At 47.4% G+C, this 19,173-nt stretch overlaps 1 protein-coding gene across 1 annotated transcript in view; it reads right to left on the reverse strand.

Annotated features, from left to right (window-relative positions):
- Positions 1-19,173, reverse strand: part of ADAMTS10 (ADAM metallopeptidase with thrombospondin type 1 motif 10) — a 34,509-nt gene that overhangs the window by 4,830 nt on the left and 10,506 nt on the right. The window contains exons 8-23 of the mRNA XM_003760877.3: positions 19,039-19,082; positions 17,731-17,836; positions 16,425-16,571; positions 15,845-15,986; positions 9,838-9,945; positions 9,162-9,307; positions 8,820-8,883; positions 6,491-6,593; positions 3,946-4,079; positions 3,226-3,349; positions 2,824-2,904; positions 2,508-2,671; positions 2,117-2,243; positions 1,625-1,754; positions 977-1,181; positions 613-789 (exon numbers count right to left, since the gene is read on the reverse strand). Coding sequence (XP_003760925.2) covers positions 613-789; positions 977-1,181; positions 1,625-1,754; positions 2,117-2,243; positions 2,508-2,671; positions 2,824-2,904; positions 3,226-3,349; positions 3,946-4,079; positions 6,491-6,593; positions 8,820-8,883; positions 9,162-9,307; positions 9,838-9,945; positions 15,845-15,986; positions 16,425-16,571; positions 17,731-17,836; positions 19,039-19,082 — 2,002 coding nt within the window. The remainder of the gene's footprint in view (positions 1-612; positions 790-976; positions 1,182-1,624; positions 1,755-2,116; positions 2,244-2,507; positions 2,672-2,823; positions 2,905-3,225; positions 3,350-3,945; positions 4,080-6,490; positions 6,594-8,819; positions 8,884-9,161; positions 9,308-9,837; positions 9,946-15,844; positions 15,987-16,424; positions 16,572-17,730; positions 17,837-19,038; positions 19,083-19,173) is intronic.

A 19,173-nucleotide genomic window follows, 5' to 3' on the forward strand; every position in this document is an offset into this window, starting at 1 on the left:
TCCAGTACCCATCTAGCACTCCATCCAGTGCCCATCCAGTACCCATCCAGTACTCCATCCAGTACCCATTCAGTACCCATCCAGTAACCATCCAGCACTCTATCTAGTACCCATCCAGTAACCATCTAGCACTCCATCCAGTACCCATCCAGTACTTAATCAGTACCCATTCAGTACCCATCCAGTACCCATCCAGCACTCCATCCAGTACCCATTCAGCACTCCATCTAGTACTCCATCCAGTACCCATCCAGTATTCATCCAGTACTCCATCCAGTACCCATCCAGTAGTCCATCCAGTACCCATCCAGCTACCTCAACATCTTAGTTGTTGTTGACCAGCTGATGAGCTAAGTTAAGGGTTGGAGAAGTGGTCCCCCAAAAGGATCCCAAGCTCAGGGGTCATTCTGCCTGATGTCAGAGCTGAAGCTGACTGTTTCCTCGCTGAGTCTTGCAGAGGGCCGGGCACATAAGAGACTCTTGTTTGTTGAACATGTTTTCCTGACTCTGTCCCACCTGGAGTCTTCCCCAATCCAGTCCTTGGGGACCCCTGCCTTAGGCCCTCCTCCATCCCAGGCCTGGAGACAATAGACTCCAAACCGGCCCCCATACCTCTCCCCACTCGCCCGTCACCCAGCGGGGTGGGGGACACCGGCGGAGGTTGCACCTCATGCTGGTGGGGGGCTTGGTAGCCGCTGGACACTGTGTGGAAGGCAGGGTGGTGCCGTGGTCTCCACTCTTACACAGGACGACTCGGTATCGGAAGCCGGGCCCACAGTTGGGGGTACACTGGGGTGCATAAAGGGTTTGGCATTAGGGACCAGTTCTTCAGAGAGTTTGGGGTGGGTACGGGGGGAAGCAAAGCTCTGGGATCTGGGCCATCCTGGGGAGTAAGAGGAAGCTGCAGAGGGGGTTTTGGGGCACGCTTGCCAGGGCTGCCTATCTGAATGGTAGGAGCAGAGAAGGGAGGGCTCACCTCGGACCAATCAAGGGTGACCCACTCTGGTGGGCAGGCAGGGCTGTTGCAAGGCTCCAGCACGTGGGGCCGGGGCTGGGTACAGGCACTGTCATCAAGAGCTTTCTCTTCGTCTGCAGATACCCGGCGCTGACAAACCACAGAACGGCTCCTCACCCCTGAATTACAGCTTCGGCTGCAGCTTGACCAGTTCCCCACAGCCCAGCTAGGGGAATGCAGAAGGTTTATTATTTTTAAAATTTGATTTCTTCTTGTTTATTTATTTTATTATCTTTTATTTATTTATTTTTATTTGGGACGGGGTGAGGAGAGAAGTGGTTATTTGTGCAAGCAACACTGAGATCCTTGGGGGACAGACACTACAAAGGATGAAATAAGCCTTGCTCATGATGAGCTCATATCACAAGATCACAGATTTCAAGTTGGAAGGAACCCTAGAAGCCATCCAAGCCTAAATTCTAATTTTGCTGAAGAGGAAACTTGAGCCCCCCAAATTTGCCCAAAGTCAAGCGAGTAAAGTCAGGATTTGAATCCACTCCCTCTGCCTCAGATGGTGGGATGATTTGGGGAGAAAGAGCCCTGGAGGAGCCTGACGTGAGCCCCTCAGAGGGGGGGGGGGTCTCCCTGGTCCCTGGCCTGGGTACTCACTCTGGAGGGCAAGGTTCCGTGTTGCATGCCCGCTGGCGTTTGGGCAGTTTGCTGTGGGGGCTGCAATGGTGAGGGGCCACAGTGGAGCTGTCCAGTTGCTTCCGACACTCTGCAGCCTGTACCTGGCTGCCTGGGGGATGGGGAGGGACCAGCTCAGCTCCCAGGTCCTGCCCCACCATCCCAATGCTCACCCCACCTTTGCACCAAAAGACCCTGAGATGCTTTTTCACAAGGGCCGGAGCTGCAAGTCTGGACTCCCGGGTTTCCTTTTCTAGCTTAGCTTGAGAGCTACCCACCTACTGAGGCAGGCCCTAACCCCTTCCCCTCCTGGGGCCTCTACCTTCTTCCTCCTGTCTCCCTCCACTCCTCCCTGCCTCCCTCCTGGTCCAGCTCCATCCGGGCTCCCACTACTTCTCCAGAATCCCCCCTTGTTTAACCCCCTGGGGGGCTCTAATGCCTTCCTAGCATCTCCCCAGCACTGTTCAGCCTCACCGCCTGCACACAGGGCGGAGCACTTGGTCCAGGGGGCATAGTGCCAGGCGTATGGAGACAGGGCCTCGTGAGAAATCGGTGCATTGAAGCGGTATCGGATTCCCTGGAGCTCAGATCGGGTCAGGACCTGGTGGGAGAGGGGCCAGGATGAGGGTAAGGGGCCCTCACATTCTGGGCCCAGGGAGGGGGCCAGGACAGCTCAAAGGAAGAAAGCCAAGACTTTCCCATTAAAACTGCTCACTGCTGCCCATGGGCACAGGGAGCGCTACCAGCAGCTCTCCCAGCCTGGGCTAGATCATCTGACTGAGCTCTCCAAGAAGAAGGTCCTCCTAAGGGTTGAATCCTTGCCTCCCATCCCTATCCCCCCTCCCTCTCTGAGCTTCCTGCTTACCATGACAATGATGGTGATGTTGGTTGGGCCCAAGGCTTCCAGAATCTGGGGTTGGTCTGGCCCGTGGTGTAGCTGGAAGATGGTCCCAGCCAGGGGCAAGCGGTGGGGCTGTGGGGTCTTGGGCAGCCCATCCAGGAGAAAGGCGTCATCCTCCCCTTTTAGGGCTAGTACAAGGCAAGAGGGACAGTTGATGGGGGTGGGGGAGAATCAGCTCCACACCCCCCAAAACCTTCGTCCCCAGTACCTTTCCTCTAACCACTCCCATACATCATGCCCTCAATTCCTTGAATATCCAAGGTACCCCGTTTTCTCTCACCCAGGTGGCTGAGGGATGGATTTGAATCCTGAATAGAAATGTGGACAGAGCCCTTGGGAATCCAAATGATCTCTTCATACTCTGGAAAAAAGGCCCAGATGTTTACTTATAAGGGGCTCCTCCCCATCCCGGTCTTTCCCCCACCAAATTAATCGCTCCTTTCCCATAACTCTTCCCCCCACCCCAGTCCACTTCCTCTCTCCTCTCCAACCCATCTTTGACCTTCGTCCCACAGCATGTCCTCCCCATTCCCTCCCTGGGATCTGAGGCGCCCTCTGATATCTTGCCCCTGTCTCATTGGGTAGACTAGGCTGCTGAGTGTCAGAGGTCACTGGTACTGACTCTGGGCTTGCCCCCATCCCCACCAGGCATAGGATGGGTGCAGAACTGCCAGGCTCTTACCGCCCTTGGGAATGGCCCCAGAAAATACACCCTCGATGGTTTCACAGGAGCTGCCGTCACCCCCACACACCCGGCACTTATCCTCCCGAAGGTCTGAGCCCAGGATTCGGTCGCAGCCTACGTGCTGGAGGGGAAGGGAAACCTTCAGGGAAGGGGCTTTGGGCTAAACTCTTCCCCTATTCCCATTGCAACCATCTGTGATCCCAACCTGTACAACACTTGTCTTATGGGGCCATTATTCTTTAATTCATTCTCTATCCCACTCAGTCTAGTTGCATCTTTGCCATAAAACTCCCTATTGCCAACTAAATAAACTCCCTTGCCTGACGTTCAAGGTCTTCCAGGATGTGGCTCACCTTGTCTCTCCGGCCATATTACTTTCTCTATGGAGTTTATGCTCCAGTCAGACCGGAAGACTATCCCCACAACATGCAGGGGTCCTCAAACTACGGCCGCGGCTGAGGACGATTATTCCCCTCACCCAGGGCTATGAAATTTCTTTATTTAAAGGCCCACAAAACAAAGTTTTTGTTTTTTACTATAGTCCGGCCCTCCAACAGTCTGAGGGACAGTGAACTGTCCCCCTATTTAAAAAGTTTGAGGACCCCTGACATAGAGTATCACTCTGTATCCAGTAGGTTGAACTGAATTGCCCCCCCATCCCAGACTGACGCTCAGTCTCTCCTCCCCTGTCCCACCCCTCCAATGGCCTTTCTCCACCTTGCACTCTCCATTGACACAGATGTCCACGGTGTCCAGCCGGCATGGGGTCCCGTCCACCACAGCCGCTGCCCGCTCCGTGTAGAAGTTGAAGCCTTCCGCCAAGCAGGTGAGGGAGCAGGATTTCACACCCCCTAGTGGGTAAGTATCCCTCACTGAATCTCAGACCTGGCAGAGGCTGGTCAGTCCCACACCCAGCCACGGTCATTTAGCCTTTGCCTGGAGACTTCATGTGAGGGCAAATACATTTTTTTTTCCTGAATGTCCCATTCACTTTGGCTCCTCTCCCATGATTGCAAAATTTCTGAACATTAAACCCACATTTTCCTCTTTGTGCCTTCTCTCCATTGATCCCAGCTCTGGAATCAATGGGCTTAGGAAAACATAGTCAATCCCTCTTCCAATGACAGACCTTCCGCCGCTAGAGACTCTTCTTCAGACTAAACAAGGCTAATTTCTCCAGACAATCCCCATATCCCTTCAAATCCCAAACCCTTCGCCATTCTGAGATCTAGTGAGAGAAATGAGGATGTGAGAGAGGAGAGAACGAGGAAGTAAGCAAACATTTATTAAGCATTTATTATGTGCCAGGCACTGTACCAAGAGCTCAGAATATAAATACAAAGAAAAAGCAGTCCCTGAATTCGAGTTTATATTCTAGTGAGGGATATTTTCCAGATTATCAGTCCCTTAAACTGAGACCTGAGTATCATCCTTGGAGAAGGTGGGAGGAGGTTACTGCCTCCTTAGTCTTAGGCTCCTAAAGTTTCCCTTCTGATTACAGACTGATCTGATAATTATTGCCAGCCCTGTGCCCAGCTTGCCCTCTCACTGAGTACAGGGTGCAGGTGGTAGAGAGTAGTTTTTAACCACAATCTACTGGATGCAATTTAGCCTGCTAGGACCTTGGAAGGTCATTTGGATTATTCCAGTTCCCTTCATTCCCTGCAGGGCCCCCTCTGCAGTGTCCTAGATAGAACAATGTAGTTGGAAACTACATTCAGTATGGAAGATGAAGGAAATAAGTGATTCCCTCTCATGATCTGATCCTTAAAAGAAACAGGAGTTGGGAATTTGTTGAAATTTTTTTTAAAAAGTCTTAGAGCAAATGTTCTTTTTTTTTTTTTTTTTTAAGTTGTGGAAGCACCCTGCCCCATAAGACATTCGTATTTAAAGGAAATGCTAGATTTCAGTTAGAGCTTGTTGAAAATAAAAATACATTTTCCTCCATCCCAATAGATGCACTTTCCTACAATGTCTCTGGAGACCCCTCATTAAAAAACAGGTTTAGAGGAAGATGACAGCACTGGGACACAAGTGGTGATTGGCTGGCAATATCCACTCTTCTCCCCAATTCCTTTTTTTAAAAAATACTTTTCATTTTAAAAATTAATTAATTAAATTTTAAAACACATTGCTTTATGAATCATGTTGGGAGAGAAAAATCAGAACAAAAGGGAAAAATCATGTGTCTTCTCCCCCAGTTCTTAATTTCACTTTTCCCTGTCCTTAATTTCTTCCTAATTGACTCAGTTTTTTTTTTTTCTAGAAGCTGAGTCATTGTCAAATCTTTGAGCTTCCAGAGCACATTGATCCCTAAATATGGATGGCTTCTTCTTCCTCATAGTGTAGCTGATAAGTTGGTGAATGTCCCAGAGACACATCCTAGGGATCATTGCTGATCCCATTCCATTTCAAGTTTTTCCCTAGAAAAATGTAATACTCTTGAGGACAGGGACCATTTTCAATTTTGTAACTGTATCCTTAGCACCTTGCTCAATGCCTGGCACACAGCAGGTGCTTAATAAATGCTTGTGACACTGAACAACTGGGAACCCAAAGAGCAGAAAACTTGGAGCTGGGATACCTGTCTTCAAACACCAAATGCTACTTTAAAGCTGTGTGATCTTGGGTAACTTATTTAATTCAACTGGAACAGAGGTTCCTTGACTGTAGAATCAATGGTTAGACTAGATCAGTGGTTCTCAAACTTTTGTTTTCAGTATCTTTATCATATTTAAAATTATTGAGGATCTCCCCAAAGAGTTTTTGTTTATCTGGATTATATTTACAGACATTTACCATATTGGAAATAAAAACTATTTTTGAATTTGTAGATCCTCTAAAAGGGTTTCAGAGATACCCAGGATTCACCAGGGGTCCTCAAACTATGGCCTATGGGCCAGATGCAGCAGCTGAGGACGATTATCCCCCTCACTCAGGGCTATGAAGTTTCTTTATTTAAAGGCCCACAAAACAGTTTTTGTTTTTACTATAGTCCAGCCCTCCAACAGTCTGAGGGACAGCGAACTGGCCCCTGCAGACCATACTTTGAGAACCACTGGACTAGATGTTCCCTTCCATCTTTGATCTGATACTGACCAACATGGCAGGGTCTAAGGTCACTCCTCCTTGTTCCTGTTGTAGCACCCACTGACCTGCATGCAGGTTATTGTCTCTCTTCTTTCCCTTAAATTTCCTTTTTCTCCCATATCTTAGCCTGGGTTCCTACCTCCTTCTGTTCTCTCTCAGGAGGGCCACTTACCTCCCCGGTATGTCTTCCATGTATAATATTTCCCCCGGAAAGGGACACTGTCGAATTCTGAGCATTGCACCTCCCTGAAGTCCTGAGAGCCTGGGGGACAGTCCTGGGGGGACAGCAAGCAGAGCACCACTGAGTAGAAGGGATCCCAGAGGATACTGAGTCCATCCCCCACCTGAACAAGGATCCCCCTACATCATCCCTGGCCAATGCTCTGCTTGAAGACTTCTGAAAATAAGAAACTTGTCACTTCTCTGAGATGTCCTATTCTACTTCTGAGCAACCTTAATAGCTGACTTACACTGTGCCCCAATCTGCCTGTGCCTCTCTTCCCAGCCCTCCCTCATTGCCGAGCTTCTGTCTTCTGGGATCTCAGCAGCCAGAAGGGATTTCAATGACCATCGATGCTCTCCCTGATGGGATGGTGATGACCTGAGGCCCCAGCTAGCTTGGATGGGCCCAGTCCCTAAAGTGCATATGCTCATTGTTTGGATTTGAGGGGAGCGGATGCACAAAAGGACCTTCAGCTCTAGGGAAAGGAGACAGGCTGTGGGTCTGCCAGATCTAGCTGTAGTGAGTCTCCAGGGAGACATTTTGGAGAACTTTCCATCTATAAAGTTATAAGGTGGGAAAATGGACCTTATTTTTGTACTTATTTCTTCTCTTTCCTTCCCCTTTTCACCCAGCATCTGAGAGGGACTGTCTAATCCGGCCCATGTCTAAATAAGAAGTATCTAACATATGCAGGAAAGGGCCATCCAGCCACTGCTTCAAAGCCTTCAATGAGAGGGAATCTCCTCTCCCGTCTTTCAGAGGCAGCCATTCCATCTGTAATTGGCAGGAAGACTTTCTTTATATCAGTTCTATCTGCAATTTCTCCCCATTTCCCTTATTTTTCTGGAACTCTGCTGTCATATCCCCTGAGCTTTCCCTGATGATGATGGCAGCCCCAAAGACTAACATAGGTTGTGGTGCACTGAGAAAGTGCTAAACATCCTGACCATGATCTTTAACCATTGCTGATCACCCTCCTCTGGAGTTAATATTATTCCCAAACTGAGCACAGTATTCCAGCTGTGGTCCTGACTACATCAGGTACAATCACCAAGCTGGTTGGTCAACTTACAAGTATTTAATAGCTCCTACTTGTATCACGGTAGGCAATGGGGCCACACATTCAAAAACAAGACAAAAGCAAAGTCTACAAAAAGCCTACATTCTACTGAGAGAATCAACATGGCCACATGTAAGTTCTGAACATCATGTGTTTGCGCTATTGGGTTGCCATCACCACAGTTTGATCATCTTGAGCATTTAAGTCATCAAATCCTCCAGATCTTTTCCAAACTACCTCTAACCGGACCTCTCTTACTTTGTACTTGGGAAATTGATTTTTTAGATCCACCAGTAGAACTTTATATTTATCCTTAATGGAATTAATTTTTCTAGAATCTGCTTGTGTTTTGGAGGAGCTTGAATGTGCTATTCAGCATGCTAGCTGTCCCTTTTGTATCCTCTTCAAATAATCTGACAAACATGCAGAAGGGACATCTCAGTACAAGGAAAAGAGTGAGGCTCCCCAGTCAAAGGCCTTGGATTCGAATCTCATTTCTGCTGATTTCTATATTTATGTCCTTGGTCACTTCCCTTTCCTGTCTGATTTTGTCATCTGTAGAAGGAGCTTTTGAGTTTCCCTTCAGCTTCAGATCTATGATCCTATCCCTTCATCTTCAGTGGTTCTCAAACTTTTGTTCTCAGTATCTTCATGTTAAAAAACTATCGAGGATCTGTTCAAAGAGTTTTTGTTCACATGGGTTATATTTATAGCTATTTACTATATTAGAAATAAAAAATAATTTTGAATTTGTAGACCCTCTGAAAGGGTTTCAGAGGCTCCAACAATTCTTTGGACTACACTTTGAGGACCACTGATCTAAGTCAACAACAGTGTCTAAGCACATGGGTTATTTTCTTTCAAGAAATTTTCTTTCCTTCTTGGTTGGATGAGAACCATTCATGTGTACACTATGGATCCTCCTAGCTTCCTTATTTATGCTATTAGTATCACCATCCCTCAAGTCACTCAAGCTTAAAGTCTTGTTATCTGGCTGTATCTCTTCCTCACTTCCCACATCTCCTCAGGTGCTAAGTTCTTTTGATTTTTCATCCATAACGTTTCTTCTATTTGTCTCCCTTCTCTTCTCACGTGAGACACAGGTCTCACCCTCTTGTGGTTACAGAAGAATGACATCATCAGGACCATTATTTGCCTATTTGAGTTTCTGAGGATGGAGGGAAGGGGTTTGAGGGCTGGGACAAGAGTATCACTTACATCCGTGTTGCAGGACCGATAGCGACGCCGCTCTCCTAAGCAATATTTGCCTCCAATTGTTGGTCTTGGGAGAAGACACAGAAGAAGTTAGAGGAGGGTTGTTGGGGGATAGGAGGGAGTGTGGCTGCTGACCCCTAAGCTTTGCTTCTGGCCGGGGCCTCCAAGGTGAGCTTGGGAAGGAAGGATGGTCTGAACACGTGGCACTATCATGGTTATGTGTCTCCCCATCCCCCAGCAGCCTTCCTCCCACCCCTGGGGGAATCTGAGCTGAAGGGACACAGGGTGAGTGAATCAGGGATGGGGTGTTTGAGAGAGACCAGACCAACAGAACCACTGACTGACCTGGGGCTGTCGCACTGCCGGCTGGAAGAGGAGACTCCACCTCCGCAGGTGCGGCTGCACTCACCCCATGAGGTCCAGGGGCCCCAGGCCCCATCCACGCCCTCTGGCCGTGACCCAAAGGGGACACATACCCGCTTGTAGCACCACTGTAGGGATACCATCCTGATGGTTACAGATCCCACCAGCACCGAAGCCCCAGAGTCCCAATTTCTGTTTTTTAGGTGCTCTTCAGATGACAACATTGATGATAAATCTGACATTTTTATGTCAATTTAAAGATTAGCAAATAGGGGCAGCTGGGTCGCATAGCGGATAGAGCACCAGCCTTGAAGTCAGGAGGACCTGAGTTCAAATCTGGTTTCGGACTCAACACTTCCTAGCTGTGTGACCCTGGCAAATCACTTAACCCTAACTGCTTCAGAAAAAAAAGATTAGCAAATGTTCTAAGCATATTCTATCATTTGACCCTTACCACAATCCTCTGGTTAGCCCCATTTTATAGGTGAGGAAACTCAGGCTGTAAGGTTGAATAACTTGTTTGTGGTCACACAAGTGTCACAGAGGGAATTTGAACCTGGATCTCTAGGTCCGGCACTCTACCTACTGTACTGTGAAAGTAGCAGAGGCTAAAGCTACTGCCCTGGCCACATGAGAGGAAGGGCACTGAAGTACTCACCCCCTTGTCAATGGTGCTACTCTGGCACAGTGTGCCCTCAGCAGCTGGGATGCTGTTGGTGATGCACCGGTTGCTTTTGCTCAGACACCAGAGTTCACTACAGACCTCCTGGGAGAGCAGAGAGTCCCGGTGAGTCCCAGTAGCATGCAGGGTATGGGCCATCTAGTCCTGGAGCACTGGGAAAACTCCCTAAATTAGCTCCTGGGGTCCAACTTTTGAGAAAGGAAAGAAGAGACGGGAGGGGACACAGACCTCCTCCAAGGCCATTGACTCTAGTCTCCCTTCCTTCCATCCCATCCTTCAGGGCCAGTTCAGGTGTTATTTCCTCCAGGAAGGCTTCCCTGGACCATCCTGCTAAATATGACTCCCATCCTGCCCTTGAATCCCCAATCCTTCATTTGTTCACAACTCTTCCCTTAGCTCATTCTGCACTAGCAGGAAGGAACCCTTAGAGACCCTAGTCCAGTCTCTTCATGTTAGAAATAAGGAAACTGAAGCACAGGGAAATGAAACGACTTGTTCCATGATCCATAGCTGAAAAGTGGAAAAGCTAGGATTCACCCCAAACCCTCCATGAGGAACATCCCCACATGCTGTCCATGGCCTCCTCATCTTTGTATTTCTAGATTCCTTCCCTCACCTTGGACTCAAAGCTATCACACTCCTCCCTTTACTCCCCCCCCCCATTCACTCCCCATGGAATTGCCTCAATGTGTATTTATGCAGGGGGGTGTCCTTTTGCCCCTGTCTGTCCTCCCCCATCATTCCCTTCCTTAAAATACATTAGCGTTTACTCTAAACAAATGACCATTGTAGACTTTGTCTGTCATTCCTGCCATATGATCTGTGGGTTTTGTCCTGAGCACAATATCCCCATCAGGTCTTGGATCTGACATTCTGCCTTCCCCTTCCCATCTTCTCCATCATCCTTCCCCACTTCCCACCCTCAACCCTAGCATCCTTTCCAAGACCCTACCACTATCACGGACTAGAAGGAAATTAGTCAGGATGGACCTTATGAAGTTCCCTTAGTTTTTCTGAAAGGGGAGAGAGACAGAGACATACACAGAGATGGATAGACAGACAATGAGGGTCAAGGGTTCTAGGAAGGACTTCAAGAATCCAGGATTGGCCAGACCCACAATCAGAAAATCCCAGAGGCAGAAGTAGCTTCAGAAGGCACCTAGTTCCACCTGCTCCTAAGCTCAGAATCCCACCTACCACCATCTCAACAAAAAGCCTCTGCTTGAGGATGAATGAAGGGGAATCTATCACCTCCCAAACCAGCCCATCCTACTTAATTATCTAGAAGTCTTTGCTGAGATTGATTTAAATCATCCCCTCCCAGCTTGGAGAGAAAGGATGGAGCTGGTATCTCCACCTCATCCCAGGAGTTGGCCATGGAGTGTTTGTGCGAGGGGAAGGGTGAGGCTGGGGACCTTTTGGCTGGTCCAGTAACCCTGAGAAGAACAGGCCGAGAAAGGGCAGGGCGGGGTGTGATATTTTCAGTGAACACTCGGGAAAATGTTTAGTGTAATGGGAGACACACAGCAGAATGGGGAGGGAGGAGGGGAACGGAGTGGTTTCCTGAAGCTAAGCAGACTTTATCTGGGACTGGGGTCATCTGGGAGAAAGCCCATCCCTCCAGTAAACTCCTCCCAGAAATAGAGTCCAGGCGGGGACACAGCTTGGTGCAGTGGGTCAGTTGGATTCCAGGGCAACCATTCTGACCTGGAGCCAAAGGGCACAAGGCCCAGAGAGGAAAGGACCCGGGGGCCCTGGAGGGCTGGCAGAGATCTATAGCTCCAGCTGGCCCAGGGGGTGGAATCAGGGCAGTCTAATAACAGGGAGAGATTCCAAGACTTGGGGCAAGAGCAGGGGGCCAGGCTCTGGCAGGGGAGTGAACAGAGAGTTCCTGGAAGGGAGACTATTGAATGCTTTTAACCTATGCCAGGCCGTGAGGGGGCACGTCTGGGAATGGCCCACAGTGACTCTGATGTTAAGCAAGAAGAAAAGGGAAGAACAGATTGATGTTTCCTTTGGGAGAAATGATCTCCTAGGATTTAGGGCTGGCTGGGAACTTGGAGGTCATTGAGTCCAACTCCCATGAAACCCAGGGAGGGGAAGCTCAGAACCTGGGTGTTCTGAGTCCAGATCCAGTGTTGATTCTTTCCCTGCCTTTTCCTTTTTATTTTCTTCCCTACACATACTGCCTCTTGGCCTATGGGGGGGAATATCAGCATTCCAGAAGATAAAAGTAAAAACATGTTCTGGGGGAGGTCAAGCTGAGTCCCTCAGATGTTGCAAGGACTGCAGAGAAATTTGGTTGGCAGACTCTGGAAAATCCCTAGGGCTTTTTTTTTTTTTTACTTTTTTTTTTTAAATTCCCATCTCCCTTCCCAAGGAGAGTAAGAGAGATACTGGGAAACCTAGAACTGGGAAAGAAAAACTCGAGTAGGAATAGGTAATGGCAGACAGAAAAGAGCAGACTTGAGGTCTATTAAGGAAAGAAAGGAGGAGGGTAGGACCCAGAGCTGGTCAATTTAGAATGGTCTTCTAAAAAACAAGGCCATAGGAAGTCTTCACTCTGCTGCCCCCATCATACTTCTATTAATTAGGGCTGGGAAAGGGGGCCAGTGACATGAGGTTTGTAATTCATACAGATCTCTCATTGTGGGTTTCAGATATTTTTAAAAGTAGTAATAGCTCCGGGAACAATAGGCTGAATCATAAGATCTGGGACTCTCATGTAGAAATCCAAACTTCTTATGGAAGAGATGAAGATATGAGTGGACCCATCCAGATGATAATTAGCAAAGTTAGAATTTACATCCTCAATTTCTGACTACAGATCCTGCCTATTTCCTACTTCTTTGCCAAGTGATTGTACACCATGACGGTCTCTTAGAGGGACATCAATGACATTTTTTTAAGCATTAACACTAAACATTCCCTTACAGTCCCAGGCTAACCTCACAGCTTTCCCCTGGAGTTGTCTCTCAGCCTCTCTTCTTACTCTCAGACTCAGCCTGACCTCAAAATCTGGCCTCATAGCTTCTCCAGGTAAACAGATTAGAACAGGTGAGAAATCAAGCCAGAGGCCCACCAGGCTGAGAGTGAGGAGGCCTGGAGAGGGGTCAAAGAGACAGGAGGGGATTTTTGGAGGCCAGGAACTAGAAACAAATCCAGAAAATGTCAGCGAACAATTAAGAGAGATCTAGGACTTTCTGCAGGTCTAGGATCCAAAGGGCTGGAGAGGATTCTGGCAGAGCTGAGCTCTCCAAAGTAAGAAGTCTCTCCTCCTTGGAAGTCCAGCTGTCTGACTGTGGACCAATGGGGCTATCTATTATATGGCTGAATCTAGCTTCCCTTAACCTGCCTGGGAAGTTCAGCAATTTCTCTATCTTATAGCATGGTGTAGTTATTACAGGGTCCTCAAACTTTTTAAATAGGGGGCCAGTTCATTGTCCCTCAGACTGTTGGAGGGCCGGACTATGGTAAAAACACCTTTGTTTTGTGGGCCTTTAAATAAACTTCTTAGCCCTGGATGAGGGAGATAATTGTCTTCAGCTGCCGCATCTGGCCCGTGGGCCGTAGTTTGAGGACCCCTGGGTAGTACATGACTGGGCAACGGAAAGAAGAGAAGGATGAAGGGAAGAATCTCATAGGTGGAGAGATGGATGGATAGAAAGAATAGACAGATGGATTCATGGATGAAATAAAGAGATGAACAGAGGAGCGATGGACAACTGAATAGATGAATATATGAATGGACAGGTGAATGGAGGGCTTGGATGAATGTAATGCTCATGCAAACCTCAGCACTTTACATTCAAGTTATAACAAAAGCTTTCTTTTCTTTTCTTTTTGTTGCTAGATTCCCTCCCTTTATTCTCCTCACAATATTGTTCAGCTTACTCAGTTAATGAAAATGGTGTTTTCATGTCATCTAACTCCTGCCAAAACGCGATAGCATCTCCCTAATACCCTGGAGCTGAAAATCCAGGCTCTTCACCTCATTCTTCAAAGATAGCTCTGAGCTGTTGTGGTCTTACATTTATAGAATAATTGCACATGAGACCCAGATGGGTGTTTAGAGTTTAACCCCCTTCATTGCAGACATGGAAAAAACAAAGCCTGTGTTTACACATTGGCAAGAATAAAACTATAATTTAGCTCTCCTGACTCCTGGGTACTATTCTTCAGGCTGCAGGCTCCTTCTCTAATAGTCACTGACCCAATCAAGTATATTTCTTCAAGATCATAATGTTTCAAGTCCTTTATGTTTCAAGTCCTCCAATTTACAGCTTTTGCCTTGGGGGTGGGGGAAAGAGAAAGAGAGGAAGAAGAAAAAGGAGAAGGAGAAGGAGGAGAAGGAGAAGAAGAAGAAAGACAAGAAGAAGAAGAAGAAGAAGAAGAAAGAGGAAGAAAAAGAAAAGGAAGAAGGAGAAGGAGGAGGAGGAGGAGGGAGGAAGGGAAAGAAGGAAGGGGGAGAGAGGGTGGGAAGGTAGGGAGGAAAGGGAGAAGGGGGAGGGAGAGAGAGAGATTGTGTGAGAGTACAATCTTTCAGAATTTAGTCCACAGGCCCCACTTTCCTCCTGGAGAGGGAAAGAATGCAAATAAGATCTAATTTCTGTTGGCACCTCAATCTACTTCAAAAGGCATCAGGAAGACAGTCATTGATATCTGTAACTCCTCTTTCCCCAGTTTAATTGGTGGTTAAAGCCTGAGACTTGGGCTTAGTGTGGGGATAGGGAAGGACTTCTAAAGTACTGGATTTGGGCCAAACTAGAGAATTTTTGCTTGGCTAACTTCCTGAGGCTAACTCGGGAGATATGAGATTCTCTGTCTTCTCTCTTTTCCTCTCTTGTTCAGAGCTACCACCAACCATCCTCCTTCTGAACTCTCCCCTATCTCTTACTAGTTCCTTTTTTTCCTTTCTACCCAGCATCCTATAGGATCCTTCCCTGATACTCATTATCCCTGCCCTAGCACATACACTCTCTCTCTCTCTCTCTCTCTCTCTCTCTCTCTCTCTCTCTCTCTCTCACACACACACACACACACACACACACACACACACACACTATCCAGGGCACAGAGCTTTCTCCGCACTCTTGAGCTATTTTGACTATCGAGAGAGCTTGAAGCCAAAAGCTGACGGTCTCCTTAGGAGATGGTGGATCTCCAGGGCTTTATCTTAGGGAAGTGACTGGGTAGCACTAAGGAGTTCTTGTCCATGTCTTCAAGATCTCCCAGAACTCCTCACTCCCCATTTCTGCTCATGTGTGTAAGGTCACGTAACCTCAGAGAACTGAGATCTCATGAATTCTGACACAATCATGACCAAAAGAATAGGGAAAGACTTAAAAATCCTGACAACCTGACTGCCCTTCACCTTGAGACATAGGGTTCCCTTGATGCACTCGTTAACAAGACCTCCGGCAGCACAGTCTGATGCATGAAAGGGACACACACAGCAAAAGGGGACACAGACATAGGAACAGAGGGAAGCCAGACTCCCAAAGCCTCTCCTGTTCTAACACAAAGACGTCTCATTGGGATCTTTTGGTCTTTCTCTTCTGATGACATAATCAACTCTTCGGGGCGAAAGCTGGGACAGAAACGTTGCCTTTTTTTTATAGAAGGTGTTTCAAAAGACTTAAGGTCCTTTTCAGACTCTCAGTAGAGTGGCTACAATGCAGCATCTGGGTTGGGCCCAAGAGAGAAGCTGGTACCCTAGTGAAGGCTGTTGGCAACCGCTGCTACATTCCTGCTCCACAGATCAATTGTCCTAGACTTCCTGATTATAATAACTAAGTCTCCCTCCCTCTGGCCCTGAAGGGCCAGGCTACGGAGGCGGCAGGGCTGGGCAGGCAGGAAGGAAGGGTGGGCTGGCACTGTCCCCTTTGCCCCCTCCCATCCCACCCAGAACCAAGCTCCCTGCTCCCTTGTCTCCCGCCTCCCCCACCTCAGGACCCCAGAGAAAAGCAGGAAGGCTCTCTACCCCGTATTTACACTGGCGGGATTTGACTCCATACTGGAAGCGACACTGTTCGTCTGCATCATAGGCCTGGCCCGGGGCCACTGTGGGGTACACGAAGTCCTGCCTGGGGGGGGCATTGTTCAGGCACAGGCCCAGGCCAGAGCTGGGAGAGGTCAGAGGACAAAGGTCATTGGGAGGGGATGGAGAAAGACCTAAAGTCTAGGGGTTGGGCAACTTGGGATAAAGATTATGGGGCATTGAGGCAAGATCTGGGAAATCCCCCTGCAATGGGAATACAGGGGAGGTCCTCAGCTTTTGGACATGTCAGAGCTCATGTAGATCTTCCTTTATTCTGGGACTGAACCATCTAATCATACAGTAGGTAAACCCAGGACTCACACAATTTCCCTCTAAATACTATCAAATGAGATGTTTATAAACTGGTTAACAGAGTCTGGGGTGTATAAGTGCTCAATGCTTGTTCCCTTCTCTTCTCTTTCCCCAATCCAGTCCCAGGGAGTGTCCCTAAAGTGATTCAAAGGATTGAGAATTTGGGAGCTCAGGGTAGGGGAAGTGGGGGCTGATGTGTCATCTCACTCACTCCAGAAAGCTGGTGATGTAATCACGGCTGCAGGATGACCAGACAAAGGGATTCGTTTTCATGGTGACGTGGGCGGCCATGAGCTTGGCTGTGTCCTGGCCCTGGGAACCACACGTGTTTCCAACCCCGTCGTGATTCATGCCAAACCTGGAGGGCGAGGGCACTGCTCGACTCTGCCTTTGCCCCTACCTTGAGAAGGGGAAACCAAGGCGTGGGAAAAGCCATAAAGAGGAAAGATAGTGAAGGGAGAAAGGAGGGAAGGAAAGGAAAGATAAAAGGACAGAAGAGAGAAAAAGGAAAGAAAGAGGGAGAGAGAAAAAAGGAAGAGAGAAAGAGAAAGAGAGGAAGACAAAAAAGGAGGGGGGGAGAAAGAGAAGGAGAGAGGAAGAGAGAAAAAGGAAGGAGAGAAGAAGAGGAAAAGAAAGGGAAAGGAGGGAAGAAAAGGGAGGGAGAGAGGAAGGAAAGAAACGAGTTTTGGGAGTGATTCTGAGGACTCAATAGTTCAATGGTCTTCAAACTTTTGTTCTCAATATCTTTATCCTATTAAAATGATTGAGGATCTGTCCAAAGAGTTTTTGTTTATGTGGTTTATTATTATATTAATATTATATTCATAATTCATAATATTATATATTATTATTATAGATATTGATCACATTAAAAATAAAAACTAATTATGAATTTGTAGACTCTCTGACAGGATTTCAGAGATTCCCAGGATGCTCTGGACCAGACTTAGAGAATCACTGCTGAGTAGTTGGATAAGCCATCATATGGATGGCTTCATTTTGAGACTAGAGAATTAGGTTTTGCCATTCAGATTGTTGTGGATCATTCTTGCGTAGGTCCTGGTGGTGGAGCAAAAGAAATCAGAATCAGAATATCGAATCAGAACCTCAAATTTTAGCGAAGTTCTGGGTTTTCTTCATGAGGATGTATTTGCTCCTATGAGAACATGCTCATGAAATGTATTAATTAATAGGAAATTTTCTTTGTAGTGAAAGTGCTTCTGTGTGTCTGGTCGGTATTGTGGTTTGTGTCTCTCTGAGAAGAAAAGAGAGGAAAAGGGAATGAAAAGGAACCAACAGGAGATGGAGGCAGTTCTGAAAGGGGAGAGTTGGTGGAAGCCCTGAGCAAGAGACGAAAAGGGGACTCAAGGTTTTAAGAGGAGAGGAAAGAGCACTTCCACTTTTCTCAACCTCTTAAGTATCACTTCCATTTGTCCATCCTCCACCCCACAGTCCCTCCAGGATTCTCCCCTGTGCCTCTTAATGCCTGCCCCACCTCCTTCCCCAAGGGTTCTCACGTGTGGCCGATCTCATGAGCGATGGTGAAGGCCGTGGCCAGGCCGATGTCCTCGTTGATACTACAGCTCCGTTCCCGTTCGCACATCCCACCCACAGGGGCTAGACCTAAAGGGGTGGGCCAAGTTGCAGTCCTGAGGCTGGTCAAGCAGCAATTCACATACCACAGGCTTTCTTGACCAGTTAGTCTTTGAGCATTGCCCAGCCCTCAACATCCCCTACAATACAACTCACCCTGTCACCCAGGGCCTCCTTCCTCCAATCCATGAAAAACTCCTGTTCTATCTCCCCTGCCTACGACACACTTCTGTCCCTTCCTTTAAGCCTGGAACATTCCCCTCCTCTTCCCTACAATTGCCTGGACCACAGTTGGAAATATAGGAATTACTGGCTCTTGACCAGGGATGGAATATCCTTAATGAGAGCTGGTCAAAAATGTATTTGCTTAGAGTCTCACAAATCTGGTCAAGGTCTTAGACTGTCAGGGGAGAGAGAAAGCTGACAATAGACTTCTGCCGCATCTCCTACAAGGAGCAGGTAGAACATAAAACAGACATCAGTGGAAAGGATCAGTGATTCACCAGAGATCGTTTTCTAGAGAGCCAGTATTAAAACCCATGGCCTCCAATTTCAAAACACAAATGCACTGGGGATAGATAATCCAGGTCAGCTGGAAAGCCTCATAGAAGGAAACAAATCTGACCTTGCTAAAACTTGCTGAAACTCCTGACTGGAATATGGTTATAGAAAAGTATACATGGTATTTTTTTTTATTCCAAAGGATAGAATAGATAAAAAGAGGCATTATATCCAATAACTTTGCATATTAGGACAATCTAATCATATGAGGAAATTCAGGAACCAGAATGGGAAAAGCAAGGGAGAACATAATAATCTGAGAGTATACTAGAGACTACTTAGGTGGAAGGAAAAAATTGATGAAAAGATCAGGAAGCAAATCATAAACTTGCACAGCTGATATGAAAATGATGAGTGGGGAGGAAAAGAGAATTTGAACTATTCAGACATATGCTAGAGCTTTCTTAATGTTCAAAGCAGAGCAGTTGGTCTTTTTTTTTTTTTTTTTTTGACAACTCCTGGAATTGAGTCTAGCCAAGAACTGATAGGAAGCTTGGGAGGAAATTACTTCTTTTAAAAATTTATGTGAGAGAAGGAAAGGAAAGACTGTTTAGTACGTTCGAGAAACTATCATTTGTCCCCTCTCCATACCAGAATCCACCTGCTCCCTATCCAGCCCCTCTCCTCCCTCACACCCGATTTCCCAGCCTGACTCCAGGCTCCAACATTACCTAAAGTGCCACAGGGCTTATTCTTGTAGATGCAGATGTCATAGCTAGAAAGGAGAAAGTTGGGTGGGTGAGGGCAGAAATAGCTTCTCTCCTCTAGCTCTTAGCTTCCCATCTGTCCATTCTAGCAGCTCTCTG

Source organism: Sarcophilus harrisii, chromosome 1 (assembly GCF_902635505.1).
Source record: "Sarcophilus harrisii chromosome 1, mSarHar1.11, whole genome shotgun sequence".
Lineage (NCBI taxonomy): Eukaryota > Metazoa > Chordata > Mammalia > Dasyuromorphia > Dasyuridae > Sarcophilus > Sarcophilus harrisii.